Source organism: Furipterus horrens, unplaced genomic scaffold (assembly GCF_987537825.1).
Source record: "Furipterus horrens unplaced genomic scaffold, mFurHor1.1.pri manual_scaffold_7, whole genome shotgun sequence".
Taxonomy (NCBI): domain Eukaryota; kingdom Metazoa; phylum Chordata; class Mammalia; order Chiroptera; family Furipteridae; genus Furipterus; species Furipterus horrens.
In genome coordinates, this window is record NW_028327177.1 from 139543232 (window position 1) to 139557628 (window position 14397).

At 53.2% G+C, this 14397-nt stretch overlaps 2 protein-coding genes across 5 annotated transcripts; one reads left to right on the forward strand and one right to left on the reverse strand.

The window, feature by feature from the left end:
- Window positions 1-2031: 2031 nt before the first annotated feature.
- On the reverse strand, window positions 2032-10064 carry CCDC51 (coiled-coil domain containing 51). Of its 4 annotated transcripts, XM_090284668.1 has the most exons (5): window positions 9973-10064; window positions 6665-6841; window positions 4605-4921; window positions 3525-3689; window positions 2032-2989 (listed from the first exon to the last, which is right to left on the reverse strand). In XM_090284668.1, the coding sequence occupies exons 3-5, from the start codon at window positions 4911-4913 to the stop codon at window positions 2261-2263; spliced, it is 1203 nt and encodes a 400-aa protein (XP_090140794.1). In that variant the 5' UTR covers window positions 4914-4921; window positions 6665-6841; window positions 9973-10064; the 3' UTR covers window positions 2032-2260. The 4 variants fall into 4 exon arrangements, with proteins under 4 accessions (XP_090140794.1, XP_090140793.1, XP_090140795.1 ...); XM_090284667.1 differs by lacking the exon at window positions 6665-6841; XM_090284669.1 differs by lacking the exons at window positions 6665-6841; window positions 9973-10064 and adding an exon at window positions 9295-9908.
- Window positions 10065-10108: 44 nt separating this feature from the next.
- On the forward strand, window positions 10109-12309 carry TMA7 (translation machinery associated 7 homolog). The gene is made up of 4 exons (XM_090284671.1): window positions 10109-10206; window positions 10286-10341; window positions 10423-10510; window positions 11944-12309. The coding sequence occupies exons 1-4, from the start codon at window positions 10191-10193 to the stop codon at window positions 11976-11978; spliced, it is 195 nt and encodes a 64-aa protein (XP_090140797.1). The 5' UTR covers window positions 10109-10190; the 3' UTR covers window positions 11979-12309.
- The last annotated feature ends 2088 nt before the right edge of the window (window positions 12310-14397 follow it).

Below are 14397 nucleotides of genomic sequence, written 5' to 3' on the forward strand. Positions count from 1 at the left end.
ATGGCCTCCTAGCAGGCAAAATTTGTCACACTTGCTCATCACCCTGGAAGATCCCAGAGTCTCCACAAGCTAAAGGGAGCCTCAACCAGAAGGTTCAGGTCATGCACACTGGCTAGTATCCAAGGAGCTACCACCACTGGCACCCTCTTCCCACTGCCACCCCATCCCCCCATTAAGAGTCAGCTGTTAGCCCTGGCTGGTGTGGCTCAGTTGGATGCCCTTAGTGCTGCAAACCTAAAGGTCATAGGTTCAATTCCCGGTCAGGTCACATGCCTGGGTTGTGGGTTCAGTGCCGTCAGGCATGTGCAAGAGGTAACTGATTAATGTTTCTCTCTCCCTCACTTCCCCTCTCTCTAGAATCAATGAAAGAAACATGAACAATTTTTAATTTTTTTAAAAAGATTTTATTTATTTTTAGAAAGAGGGGAAGGGAGGGAGACATCAGGCCCCCAGGCAGGCACTCAATCCACTGAACCACACCAGTCAGGGCAAGAAAATTTTCTTTAAAAGAATATGCCTTTACTCTCATCTACCGAACTCAGCCTTCTACATTCTCCCTTCTCAAGGCCTCAGGTCACCCCTTTCCCCCACCTCTTTCCAGCACCTGATCTGTACCAGCATGGTACCCTCTCCCCAGTTCCCTCATCCCCAGCCTCCAACATCAGAGACCCTGGGTGCCTGCCAATTTGGCACCCCAGCTCCTCCACCTCATCATCTCACCTTGTGCTCCACTCTCCCCCACAGCCATCACCTAAGCCAGGTCCATCTGTCCCGAGTCCCTCTTCTATCATGGCTTTTCTGCCTGTGCAGCTTGTGGGGAGACCCTTACACACGCCTGTAATCCTCTCCCCCCTCAATCCACTCACTCAAGTGCTCACCTATCAGGACCCATCTCACCCCAAGGGGGACCTGGGATTTCTAAACCCCACGGTAGCCCTCATCTGTTCACAGGTATGCCACCTCCTACCCCATGAGTGTGAACATCCCAAGTGCAGAGGTCATTTCATCCCTTGCCATCCTGGGGAATCATTATGAAATCATTACCAGGGATGAAGTGACCAAATGACTAAGGGGCCAGGTGTTCAGAGGTTCAAAGCACCTGGGGGGCCATTTGGGCCACACTCACTTCCCAGGCCTGAGCACCAGCTTCAAAAGAAGAGGGGGCACGTTATGGGAAACACTTCTGGCTCCACAGGCCTCCGCTTAACAAGCCCACAGAAGCACATACCCTCAGACCCAGGTCCACCCCTCCATGGGCTCTACATGGAGTTTCTCCAGACCAGCAAGTCCTCCGGTACTCCATCGACCGCTTGTTTACTCAAGGATCTACAAGGCCACCCATGGCCATGTAGGCCAGGAAGTCAAAGGTTGCCCTTTTCCCCTGAAAAGGAACAGGTCAGAGGTCCTCAGGGAAACCCGCCTCCATACCTCCACTGCACCTCCCACCTCGGGGGGTGGGGGGGGCCCTCCCCACCATCTCTCCGCAGTGCTGAGCTCCACCCAAGCCTGTGGAGCCCATCCCTGGGCTGTGTGTGGGAGGACACCCAGCCCTAGCGGAAGCAGAGCTGCCCAAAGCACTCTGTACCAGGGACCCAGACTGGCCACCGATCCCTGCTCAGTCCCGAGCAATATTTATCAGTGCTTCCACCAATCCCTCTTCCCTGTTCTCTGATTTTCCCTCCAGCATTTAGAACCAGGAGGTGCTCCCCACCACGGCAGAGAAAGGGATCCAGAGAGGGACAGTCACCATGGTCACCAGTGGGTGGGCAGCAGGCTAGGGTCCACTCACTGGAATGCCCAGGCCACCTCACACAGGAGGGCTGGGGCAGCGGAAGGCAGATCAAGAAATCCAAATTGAAAATCCAGACCTAGAGGGTAAATGTATCCAAAACAGTCCTGAACCAGGGACAAAACCAAGAGGGGACAAGGGGGGACTAACGGAGGCAATTACTGTCATTCCAGACTCAGCCCTTGAGTCTCAGATCTTGATTTTCCACAGGTAAAACCCAGTTCGATATAAATTACTTTAAATAACACAAACTCGAAGACATTTTAATTGGAGATTAGCACAAAGTGTTCATAATTAAAATAAATGAGCATTGCCTAAAGAGCAAAGTGCAGCTGCTGGGGAGCTACACAGACGGTCCTCAGACTCAGGCTGAGGTTGCGTGTGCCCCAAAGGCTCGCTGCACTGCTGGGATCCTCTGCTAAATTCACACCCATCCCCACCCCTCAGACCCTCTGGACCAGGGTCCAGGGGCTAGCTGGCCCTGAACAGCATGTAGAGCATAGGTATTGTGGCCACAATTGTCACACAGGTGACTAGCGTGCTGTAGATGGTGTTCCTGTTGACCTGGGCTTCCAGCCTCTGCTCCATGTCCGACAGCGCCAAGACCATGCTCCCCTGCTCCAGCGAGGAGGCAAGCAGAGCCCCGTCTGCAGCCTTTGCAAGCTGAGCCACCCCAACCGTTTGGCGGAAAGTCTTTTCCAGACCACGAAGCTGCTCTCGTAAATCCTCCAGGCAGGAATGGACCTGCCTGGAATGGCTGAGCTGCTCTTTCAAGGCAGCTGAAAGGACATCTGCGTCTCTGTCTCGGGTGAGGAAAGCACCTGCCTGGGACCCAGAGCTCTGCCCTGGCCCAGCTTGTACCAGGCCCCTTAGGTCCGCCATGAGGTCATGGAGGTCCCTCTGCTGGAGGGAGTAGCTGGATGCCTGTTCTCGAATGGCCTCCTGAAGGCTCACCGGTCCCTTCTGTGCCTCTAGGAGTAAGGCCTTCAGCTCCTGGAGCCGCACACGGTTCACATAGGTGGAGCCAGCCACACCGATCAGGGCTCCCAGGACTGACCCGATGAGGGACCAGTTTTTGGTCCTCTCGGCCCGAGTGCGCTCTTTCTCATGACTTTCCCGCACGGCCGCAGAGAAGAGGGAGAACTTCTCTCGCTCAGAGTCTTCAGCCCGCAGATAGGCCGTGCGAAGCCTCTTCTCCTCCTGCAGAAGCAGAGCTGTGTTATCCAGCAGCCACGCGGCCCTGCAGCTACAGCTGCCAGCAGATGTCCCACTCCCATGGCCCTGAGGCTCAGCCTCATGCCTGGCACTGATGATATGCCAATGAATGAAGGCAGCCTACGTCTGTTGTGTGGGGTAGGGGGGTGGGGAGCAAATGAATTGGGGGTGGTTGAAGGGGCTGCACTATTCTACTCGGGCAGTCTTGGCTTTCCCCGACGGATACTGATGTCTATAGAATGTGTCTATCAGAAAGGAAGTGTCCGGCACTGTCCAGCGCCCCACCCCACCCCGGTGCTCCCTCCTTAGCAATCTGAGGCCCAGATCATACTGCCCTGCCCTGTTGACCCCCGTACTCCAGGAGGAAGTGGGTGGATGGGCTCAGGAAGCCTGGCGCCCAGTCCCTCCAAAGGAGCGTCTGGTTGACCTCCTTACCAGGTCTCTGACCACCAGACCGGTTCCCACCGCACCCCTCCGTGCCCTGCCAGGTCAGGTCCTGGCCTGTCCCCAGGGTGCCTACCTGCAGCATCCCGTGCTCCAGAGTGGCCAGCTCCAGGTACTGGCTCTCCTCTCTGGAGGTGCGGTCCAAGCGGTCCCTCACCTCCTTCAGCTTGGCCTGCTGCACTTCCAGGTGCTCCCGAGCCTCGCGGACAAGCCCTCGGGCCACCATGAACATTTTCTCTGCCTGCGGAAAGAACAGCAGACGTCTTCTGCCCCTTCTCTCCACACCCCCACAGGCTCAGCCCTATTCCCGACAAGAGAAGAGGCAAGCAGGGTGTCGGTGCAATGGGCGGAAAGGCTGCTCCTCAGAAACATGATCCTGGCTCACCCAGCCATCCTCCAAGGGCAGCTCTGGGCCACCCCCATCCGAAAAACCGGATTTATCCAGTCAAGTAGAAATAACATGTCCCTGAGAAACTTGAAAACAGCTAAGAATGCACCAACCCAGCCAACTCCGGTCTGACACAAGCCACAGAAAGAAACCTGTGTTCTTCAGATGTTTCGTGTGTCACCTTATTTACACGGCACAACAGCACCATTGCTACGGCCTCCGTTTTCCCGACCCAGAAACCCCAGCTCAGCCAAGGTCATGACCTGAAAACCTCCAGTGGCAGCCCAGGACCTCCCACTCCCTGTGCGGGCTGGCACCCAACAGGAGTGGAACGCAGAAGGCACAGTGCACTTCCGCTGCCACAAGGCTGGTCCCCAGGGCCCCGCCTTCACGGGGATATCTGAATTCCACCCGGGGCTCTGAGATCGCTGAAGTGCAGGGACCCTCCATGCGACTCCCGCCACCAACCCCCGAACAGCCAATGAAGGGAGCGCTTGCTGGCCTATCAGAACGGATGCTAATGGCCAGGGGCGCCTTGCCACACAGCAACTGTTTTCAGGGTGGGTGGGTAGGGGCACAGTCACAGAGATCTTCACCCCAGTAGTTATTGGACCCATGCTGCCATGGGAGACACAGTCAGACCCCTCCCCTCATGGGATTTGTTCCAGGGAAGGCAACTTTGGATGTGGCTGGAGACTTGGTTGGCAGAAGTCCCCAGGCCACATTTGCCCCGGAGAGCAGGGCCAATCACCCCGGTCCCCTGCTCACCTCAGTCACATTTCCCTGGGCCTCTCGGACATCACTGAGTCCTACAAAGTCTTCGTATCTGTCCCACCACATCTTGGCTGTGGAGGACGCCTGCTGTTGAATGCTGTGCCCCAGTGCTCTCCCCAGGGCTGAGAGGCGCTGGAACAGCCCGAGGGCCACCTCCTCAGGCCTTTTCCCTCTGGGCTGGCTCGGGCCTGGGCTGCACAGGGTCCTGATCACCAAGTCCCTTCCAAGGAGGCCTCTCCGCACCAGCACAGGGGACACACCCACGACGCAGTGCATGGCAGACACGGGGCTGCACCCTGTCATCGGGAGATCTGTGAGGGGACATCAGACAGATCAGCTCACAGCTGAGGAAGGCTAGGCATACGTCAGGTTTCAAGGCCTAGGGACAGTTCTGAACCAATGACCTTCCATTAAAAGGTCCATACTTAGTGCCACTCTGCCGGGCCCAGAGACTGCAGGCACTGCGGCCAGGCTTCCTCCCCCATGGCGCACTCGGCAAACAGGGCATGTCAGGGAAGAACGTACCATCAGGGAATCGTGCCTCCCACCTCTCTTCACGATCCCACACACACCAGCCCCGCCCACTGCACCCAGGTCCCCAGGTCCCGGTTGTGACTCAGATGAGAATTCTGGTGCCCACGTTTCTGATAGCATCAAAGGGAATTCTCAACGCCGTGTTGTGTTCATGCTGACAAAGCTGCACAAGCTCCCTAGGCAACCACAGAACTGAGGGGGTTTCCGGGGCAGGTTGTCTATAAGAGACCATCAAAACCAGCTTCCCAGATGCCCTGGACGTGCCTCAGTGCTGGGGAAGCAGAGTGTGGCTTGTGCTGGAGGACGCAGGCCATCTGTGCCCCAAGCAGAAAAGCCCCTTCTCAGCTCTCCTCTGAGCAGACAATTTCAGGGGAAAAACAAAGTTCTTCGCAGAGGACAGCTCTTCCCAGGTTCGCACCGGCCCTTCTCCTTGTGGCCTCCACGCCCACACTTCCCACGTGAGGCACCACCCCGCTCCCCGGGCCCGTCTCACTTTCCCTAAGCTTTCTCCGGGCTCTCCAGCCTTAGTCACTGCTCAGCAGGTTAGGTTTCCTTAACCGCTCCCTCGTCGGGCTCACTTTGATGTTTGGGGCCCAGCAACGCCTACCTCTCCACCTCAATGCACAGCACAGGGAGTCTCCCATTACCCAGCTAGGACCCCCGAAGAGAGGGCCACGGGACCCCTGCTCCCAGGCACACCTGGGCCAGCTGCACCCTCCTCTGGCCAAACCCCTCCTCTACTCCACAAGTCCCCTGGCTGTCACAGTGACACCTGGTGGCCAAATAAGGCCAGAGAGAGAGAAAAGCAGAGGAAGATGGGGACAGAAAGATACAGAGGAGGCGATAAGGAACAGAACTGGGTCAGAGCATCCCAGCCTCTTCCCCATGCCTTGCTTAGAGAAGCTCAGACTCTCCTGACACCTAAACCGGCTGCGTAGGGACATACTTCCCGGACAAAGGGGGCCGGAGCTGAGAGCCGCATCCCTGTCACAGTGGTTCCAAGCTGGTGCTGCGCCTGAACCCGAGTTCCAGTCACAAGCCCAAGGGAGCACACGTCATCCGTGTCGCAGTGGACAGGCAAGCCACCCAGGCCACAACGCCCGGCCTGCTGCACGCACGCGCTGACCCCACGACGATCTCACTGGTGTACCTCCCATCAGAGCCGAGCACACAGCCCTGCAGCCCTGCCAACCCCAGCCTGCACTCTCCTTTCCGAGCAACACTCAGCAGGAAGGTATTTGCCACTTTGTCAGCTCCTTCCTCTCTTTAAAAATTCACTTATTGTATTGTATTGTATTTTGAAAGAAAGACGAAGAGCGGAAAAGAGAAACATCAATTTGTTGTTCCACTTATTTACACATTCATTGGTTATACTTGTATGTGCCCCAACCGAGGACCAACCCCACAAGCTCAGCATATCAGGACGATGCTCCAACTAACTGAGACACCTGGTCAGGGCCCCCTTCTCTCTTGATCCCATTCCACCAAGTTGTTCTCCTGGAGGCCCCGCAAATGTCCACCTGGCAAGATCCAGCAGAAGCGTCCCAGATTTCTTCTCCAATATCTCTGCAGTGTTCGGCACCCTCTCTTTCTGAAATCACTCCCCGCTCTTGGCTTCCTCCGACCTTCTTAGCTTCCTTTCCGGGCTCTTCCTCCACCAGTTGCCCAGCCTTAGACACCAGGAAGGACACCCGACCCTGGCAGAGATGACAGCTATAGCCTCCTTCAAAGTCCTGGCTTCCTCCCGTGCCCTCACAGCTGTTCTTCACACAGGAACCAGAGGCCATTAGGTCTGAAGTCAGATCACATCCCACGGTTCCCACCTCACCTGGCATTCACACCAGTCCTGCCGCTGGCCACAAGCCGTCACCCTCTTCCTTCTCTCCATCCCTGCGCTCCCCTCCAGTCACCCATCCATGCTAAGTGCGCTCCTGTGGGTGCCCTGCCATCTCCTCCACCTGGGCCACTCTTCCTCCACAAGTGCAGGTGGCACACCCTGGCTTCTATGTCCTTGCTCAAGTATCGCCCCTTGGCGATGCCTTCCTTGGCCACCTGACCTGCTTTGTTTTTCTCCATCAGACACATATTGCTTTCTTTATGTGTTACCCAGCCCCTTCCTAGCACATAAGCGTGGTGACAGCAGGGACTTCGCATCATAAGGGAACGTACCAATGACCCTTAAGTTGTTCCTCCACTCCAGTCCCTCCTCTCAGCCTCTCAGCCTCCTGCCCCCACGGAGATGCCTCACAAGGCCCCCAACCAAGAAAGGGAAGATGGTCCTGGCAGAAGGAAAAAGCGGAAAAGTGCTGGAGGTCTCTAAAACCTGAAAGGCAGCCGGGCAGCTGGAAAGAAGCAGAGAAGAGAGCAGCGAACGGGTGAGAGGCTGGACAGATATATGGGCAGAGGCCAAATCAAGCGGCGCCTTGAGGCCTAACTTCAGATCTTGGCCCTCCAAACCCATTCCCCCCTCCATCCAGGCGACTGTCTCCACCAAACGCCCTTTTTTCAACCTGCATCATCTGTACCTCATCCTCCCTTGCAGCTCCCGGCTTGCTTCCTTTTTCACAAAGGAAATATTTTAAAATTGGAAGTGAACTTTCCACCACACCTCCCCACCTGCCCGTGCTCCAGGGAGGACCAAGCTGGGCCTCAGGTCACCTTCCCTCTCCCCTCCTCAGACACTGCTCAGTAACTGACCTGACACCCCCTCTAGCAACTGCCCTACTTTCTGCTCCTCTTTACAGCCAAAATCCCGGTCAGATCGCCTCTACTCCCCATCTCATTTCTCTTCTCCCATTGTCCCTTAAACCCTCTCCGATCTGGCCTTCACTGCCACCGTGCCACTGGAACTGCTCTCGGCCAGGTCATCTCCACGGTTAAACCCAATGGTCAGTTCTCAGTTCTCATCACTTGCCCCATCAGCAGCCTGTGCTTCACAATGGTTCCCTTCTCCTTGAAAGGCCTTCAGCACTTGGCTTCCAGTCCCTGCTCATCTCTCTAACCTTCCCACAGAGTGCCCCAGGGCTCGGTCCTCAGACTCCTCCCTTTTCTAGTCCCCTGGCTTTACAAACCATCTACAAGCCCTGGCTGGGTGGTTCAGCTGGTTGGAGTGTCATTATGTACACCAAAAGGTTGCAGGTTCAATTCCCAGTTAGCGCACACACCTAGGTTGTGGGTTCGATTCCCAGTTGGGTCACCTGCAGGAAGCAAGCGATCGATGTTTCCCTCTCACATCAATGTTTCTTCCTCTCTCTAAAATCAATAAACATATCCCCAGGTGAGGATTTTAAACTTACGTATTTATTTTAAAAACCATCTATGAAAATGTTCTGAAATTGATTGTATGAATGGTTGCACAACACTGAAATACGAAAACCACCAAATCGTACACATTAAATAGGTGAATTATATGGTATGTAAATTGTATCTCAATAAAGCTGTTATTTAAAAATAGAAATACTGACTTATCCAGCTCAGATGTCTCTGAATTCCAGGCTGATTTAAAGAACTGCCTAATCCACATCTCTGCTTGGAACTCTAATGGGGATCTTATCTTCCCCTCCCAAACTTGCCATTCCCACAGCCTTCTCCATCTTCGCTGACAGAAACCCCAAGTCTAATAGCGGCCAAAAATCTCTCATCCTCCCTGACTCTGCTTTCTCTTCTACCTCCCATCCAATCCATTAGCTATCACCGCTTTCTCTCTAAATCCAGAATCCCTCTTGCTCTTGCCCCTGTCCCTGCTACCACCTGCGCCCAATGACCAACCTCCTTTGCCAGGATTATCCTAGGAGCCTCCTGACAGGTCTCCCTGCTTCTACTCTAGCCCCTACCGTCTATTGCCAACAGAGCAGGAGTCCTTCAAAACATGTCTCTCTCTGTTCAAACTTTGTAATGATTGCACATTTCTCTCAGGGTAAAAGCAAATCCTTTCTATGTCATCCACCTCCTGGCTTCCATTTTTCTCTGACCTCATCTCCCACTAGTCGCTCCTCCCTCTGCTCCAATCACAAGCACTGTTTCTCCCCCCACCCCCAGCTTTATTGAGAAGTAATTGACATATACCACTGTACAAGTTTAAGGTGTACAATGTGATGATTTGATGTTTGCCACGATAAGGTTAGCAGACACATTCTTCACCTCATATTACCATGCGTGAAGTTCTTGATAAGGCTGGAACACACTAGGCTATCTCCATCGCAGAGCCTTCACACAAGCTTTCACTGTCTGTACGGCTCGCTCCTTCCTCTTTTTAAAGTCCTGTTCAAATGTCATTGCCACCCACCTCACTCCAGCATTGCTTACCCACCTTCTCTGCTCTATTTTAATCCGTGCACATATCACATGACCTACGTGATGTATTTCACTTATTTACTTGTCTCATAGTCTGTCTCACCCATCAGGATGTTCACTCTGCCAGGGCAGGCACTGTTTTGTTCACTGCTGCATCCTCAGTGCCTAGAATACTATCTGTGTATAGTACATACTCAACAAAAACGTACTGGGTGAATGAATAGAATTTGCAGAAAATCGCAACCTAGACTATAGCATAAAACCCAATATGCCTCGGGTGGCCTCCAAAGCTCTAGGACCAGGTGATCTAACCCCCACTTCTGCCATGTCGCGTGGATCTCCCTTCAGTCACGCTATGCTTTCCTAGGTCCCAGGAACGCACTAATCTTCAAGGCCTTTGGGCTTGTCCTTCCCTCTACCTGCAGTCTTTCACCCCACGCACGGTCCAAACCCGGCACCTTCCGGTTAACACCCCTCCGGGCTTCTGGACCTCCCCTGGCAAGAGAGCCACCCCCACCTCACCCCTCACCCCTACCTGGCCCGCCTAGCGGCCGATCTGCACACCCAACTGAGCACCCGCCACTCGGTTGATCTTTGAGCTTTTAGGCCCCGCCTCCAGAAGGCCGCTTCCGGCAGCGGGAGCGCAACTTCCTGCCTAGGAGCCAATCAGCGGGCGCTCATGGAGGTACAGGCGCAGGGGTGGGACAGATAACTTAGTTTCCGGTGGCAGGGTCTGGGGAAGGGGCGGCCGCCATGTCTGGCCGCGAAGGTAAGTGTGCGGGGATGGTGGGGCGGAGTGGAAGGGGACCCGGCGGGGGCCGGGATGAGCGAGTTCGTGTCGCCCACAGGTGGCAAGAAGAAGCCCCTGAAGCAACCCAAGAAGCAGGCCAAGGAGATGGACGAGGTGAGGGCTGTGCGGAGACGGGGGCGGGCGCCGAGGGGCTGGGCAGGCCGCCCGCAGTGACCCCGCTCTGCTCCTCCCTAGGATGAAAAGGCATTCAAGCAGAAGCAAAAAGAGGAGCAGAAGAAACTTGAGGAACTGAAAGCGAAGGCCGCGGGGAAGGGCCCCCTGGGTAAGTGCGGGCCAGGGAGAGCCCCAGGCGGACGGGTGTTATGAGCATCAGTCCGGGCGCGGGCCGAGCGGGCCGTTTCCTGCCTCGCTGGTGAGGGGCGAGGGCTCAGCTCTCCGTGGCCGCCCCGGCGGACGGCCCTGGCTGGGGTTGGATTCGCCGCAGCCCTGGGCGTGGCAACGAAGCCCCTGCCTCCCAGGGATTGGGGGCTTCCATTCCTTAGGGACGCAGCAGCAGTAGAAACACAGAGACTCTTCCATGTTAGACGTCATTCCGACATTTGGATCCCAGATGGCCGCCGCAATTTCTTGACCCGGGGTCATATTTCACCACTTCACGACTCACTACTCATAGTGTTAACGCTAGTAAATACGTCTGTGCCCTGTGTTTTTACTTCTGGATGCGCCTGTGCTGAAATAGAGAGCATGGGCTCCTTGGCGTGCTATTTGCTGCACGTCCTTTTGTAAACCTAACCTCTCACCATTCTGCCTCTTCCTTTATGTAAGAAGAATTCATACCAAGATTTTTCAAGCCCAGCGGCCACAATATTTTCTGTGCTTTTTAAATGCTGTTTACATTAGTCAAATTACTGATTATTTCCTCCCCAGTTGTCCATGCCCTGTTGGATTACTGTGACCACACTGCGGGCAGTAGAGGCTGGGATGGTGCGAGTGTCATCTAGGGCTTCCTGAGACCCCTGTACCAGTGGGTTTGATTCCTTATTGTTGATCCACACAGCACTGAGATTCTAGCTATTGAGATTCCTTTTTGAACGATGTGATGAGGTGTCTTACACCTTCCCTTAATCTGTGATTGTATATAGAGAAAAGGTCAGTCCTTAGTGGAATGCTCTACTTGGTTCTATTGAACATCATTCTGGTTTTTTAAGGTTTATTTTGTCACAGTAGGATCTCCACTCCTATATTTATATTTAATTCTACAACTGTGTCTTCAGTTACTTACTGTGTGCCAAATATATAGTCATTTGTAAATTGGGTAAAATAAAACCATTGAGTAAACTAGAACCCAGGAGCATAATATGGAAGGCAGTGTGCTGTAATGTGTCAGTTAATGTGGATTTGGACGTCCGACTACCAGGGTTGGAATCCTGGTGGCATCACACCCCAGTTTATAACTGAACAACACCTAACATGAAAATTGTACCCTGTAAAACGGGTTGGTAGGCGATGAGGATTAAGTGAGCCAATCTGTGAAGTTCATAACACAGTGTGGCTCCCGACTAGTGCCCGGCCATTACGTGTGCCCCTGCCTCCTCCTCCTCCTGCTTTTACCCAGAATTAGTAATACCGGTAAAGCCCAGTATGTGCTTGTGTGAGAGCTGAGCCTTACTAGGACCCATGTAAGGCCCCTGGGGCTTCTACCATAAGGAATGTATTTTTCCCTGAGACTTTTTTTTTTTCCCCCCCCTTTTGCAGCTACAGGTGGAATTAAGAAATCTGGAAAAAAGTGAGCTGTTCCTTGTGCCTCGGGCCATGGTGATCCTGACTTCCATTCCTGGTTTAACATCTGGATTCCCTATCATAACGTCTCTTGCCACCTATAGCTAGAATGAACTGTTTTGGAGCCTGTTGTACATTTAAGAATAAACTTTTGTAAAAAAATAATAATGATAGTCATGCAGTGGCTCATCTCTTTAGTTCTTCTCACTCTGCCATTTCAACCTTAGCTGTGAGGTCAGAGTAAGCCCAGCCCAGAATTCTGTCAACATGTGTTCTTCAGTCTTTTCCATCCAGAACTCTGTACCACCTGGAATTAAACCAACTCGTTTGAAATGACTGTCATTTTTGTGTGGTTGTGTATCTGATGGAATGCATTGCATGAGGGTAGCAGAAGAATTTGTACTTTGGAAAGAAGAGCCATCTTTTTCTGTTACTATATCCACACTGACATTTGTTTAAATGGGGTTATTCATCTGTTCATGTAAGGAGTCTGCCATATGCAGGCTGGGCTTGTATCAGCAAGGAGCTGAACAGTCCCTGTTGTCAAGAAACTTCTCCACAGAGGGAGGGGAGCAGGACAAATACACATGATAGGCATTATGAAGGGAAGAAAACCAGGGGAAGGAGATTCCTGAAAGGCCAAGAACCAAGCTTACTCCCACATCCCCATGTCTGCACTTCCATTAGGACTTCAGAAAGGCCCTTTCTGGGTTCTTGTGTCTTAGATCCCACATCCAGCCCATCAGGAAAATTAAATCTGGCCCCTTTTTCCAATAACCCCCCGGAACCCTAAAATCCTTCACCTGGATTATTGCAGTCACATCCAAATTTGTCTTCCTGTCCCTACCCTTGCTTCCCTATAGTCTACTCTTCACTCAGGACCCAGAGTGATCTTGCTAAACTGTAAAGTTATGTTTTGTTTCTCATCAGCTCACAACTTTTCAGTGGCTTCTTAGAACAAAAGCCAGCATCCCGATAATGGCCAGCGATGCCCTAAGGGATCTGGACACCACTCCCTGCCCATTGATAACTACTGGTCATCACCCTAATCCATTTTGAGCCTCAATGGCCTATATTCCAAGCAAGCTCCTGCCTCACTGTGTTGTCACCAGCTCTTTCTGCCGGTCACTCTTCTAGATACTGGAGGCTCCCTTTAGAGAACTCAGCATAACAGTAGCAGACTCTTCCCTGACTACTATAAAGTGACAGTCCCAATGTCTCTTACCCTGTGTCATTTTTTTTCTCCTGACATTTATCACCCTTGACTCTAGGAGGAATAAATTCCCGTAAGACAAAGAGACCATCCATAATACATGCTAAATGTATATGTATTGAAACAGTTCAGAGGCACAAGACTTTGGATTCCCCTCCAGAATACTTGATACAATGGGAATAATGCCAATAATGCTAAGCTCTCTGAGAATGTGTTCTCAAAAAGGTCTCTAGAATTGGACGGATTTTGCTAAGTCAAAACTGGAAAGTGTTTTGATAAATTGAAGCCTGTTTTATAATTAATGTGCTTGAAATTAACAGGAAAAAAAAAAAGCCTGCGTTGGTCTTCTCCTGGGAAGTTGCACAGCCCGCAACTTAGGACTTGGGCATGCCCTGCGGAGTCTTGCCAGCTGGCACCCGGCCCTGTGCTGCTGAACAGCCCCTCTGAGAGTCGGTGCCAGCATACTGCCCCTGGGAGTGGAACCTAATCCCTCCTGACAAATCAAGTACAGTCCTGTCTTTGCAGGACCAGAGACCTACAACAATTACAACTGAAGCGTTGGACATCTGGGCAGCTATCTGAGGGAAACTACCAATTATTTTAAGGAAGTAAACTCAGGCATTCAAGACCTTTTAGACTCTGCCAACCATCTCCCTTGCATTTACTGCTTTCAGAGACATTCACAGGACATCCGCAGGCTAAGTTTGGCCCTGAGCATGCAAGAAGGAAAGAGTGTTGCTGCTGTTACTCCAGCACCCTGTTCCTACTAACTGTCCTGCACAAGGTTGCTGCCCAATAAAACCCTGTCAGGGACTCAGGCCCAGCTCGACTCTGCTCCTCTTTGAAACCGTACCTTCTCTCTGCCATAGAGTAACGCCTACTTGGCACTTGGACACGTCTGCTCACCAACAGTTCTATTCATGCTCCCCGTCCAACCCCACTGCCCCGGGCTCCTCCCCAAGAGAACCTCTGGGTATGTGAGAGGTGGGTCCTGATGGGTCAGGCGGGAGGACAGCGACGGGGCAGAGGCCAAGCACTGAGTGCTGGCTGCCTCGATTCACATGCACACGTGTGGATGTCACAGCGAACGCCTCCCACGCGACTGTGTACCACACGCGCAGCCATCCGCGGCGGCGTGGGGCTGGTGAGCCCAGGGCCCCGCACTCCTGGTAGCTCAGACCGCACCGCAGAGTCCCAGCAACAGACCGACTGAGCCG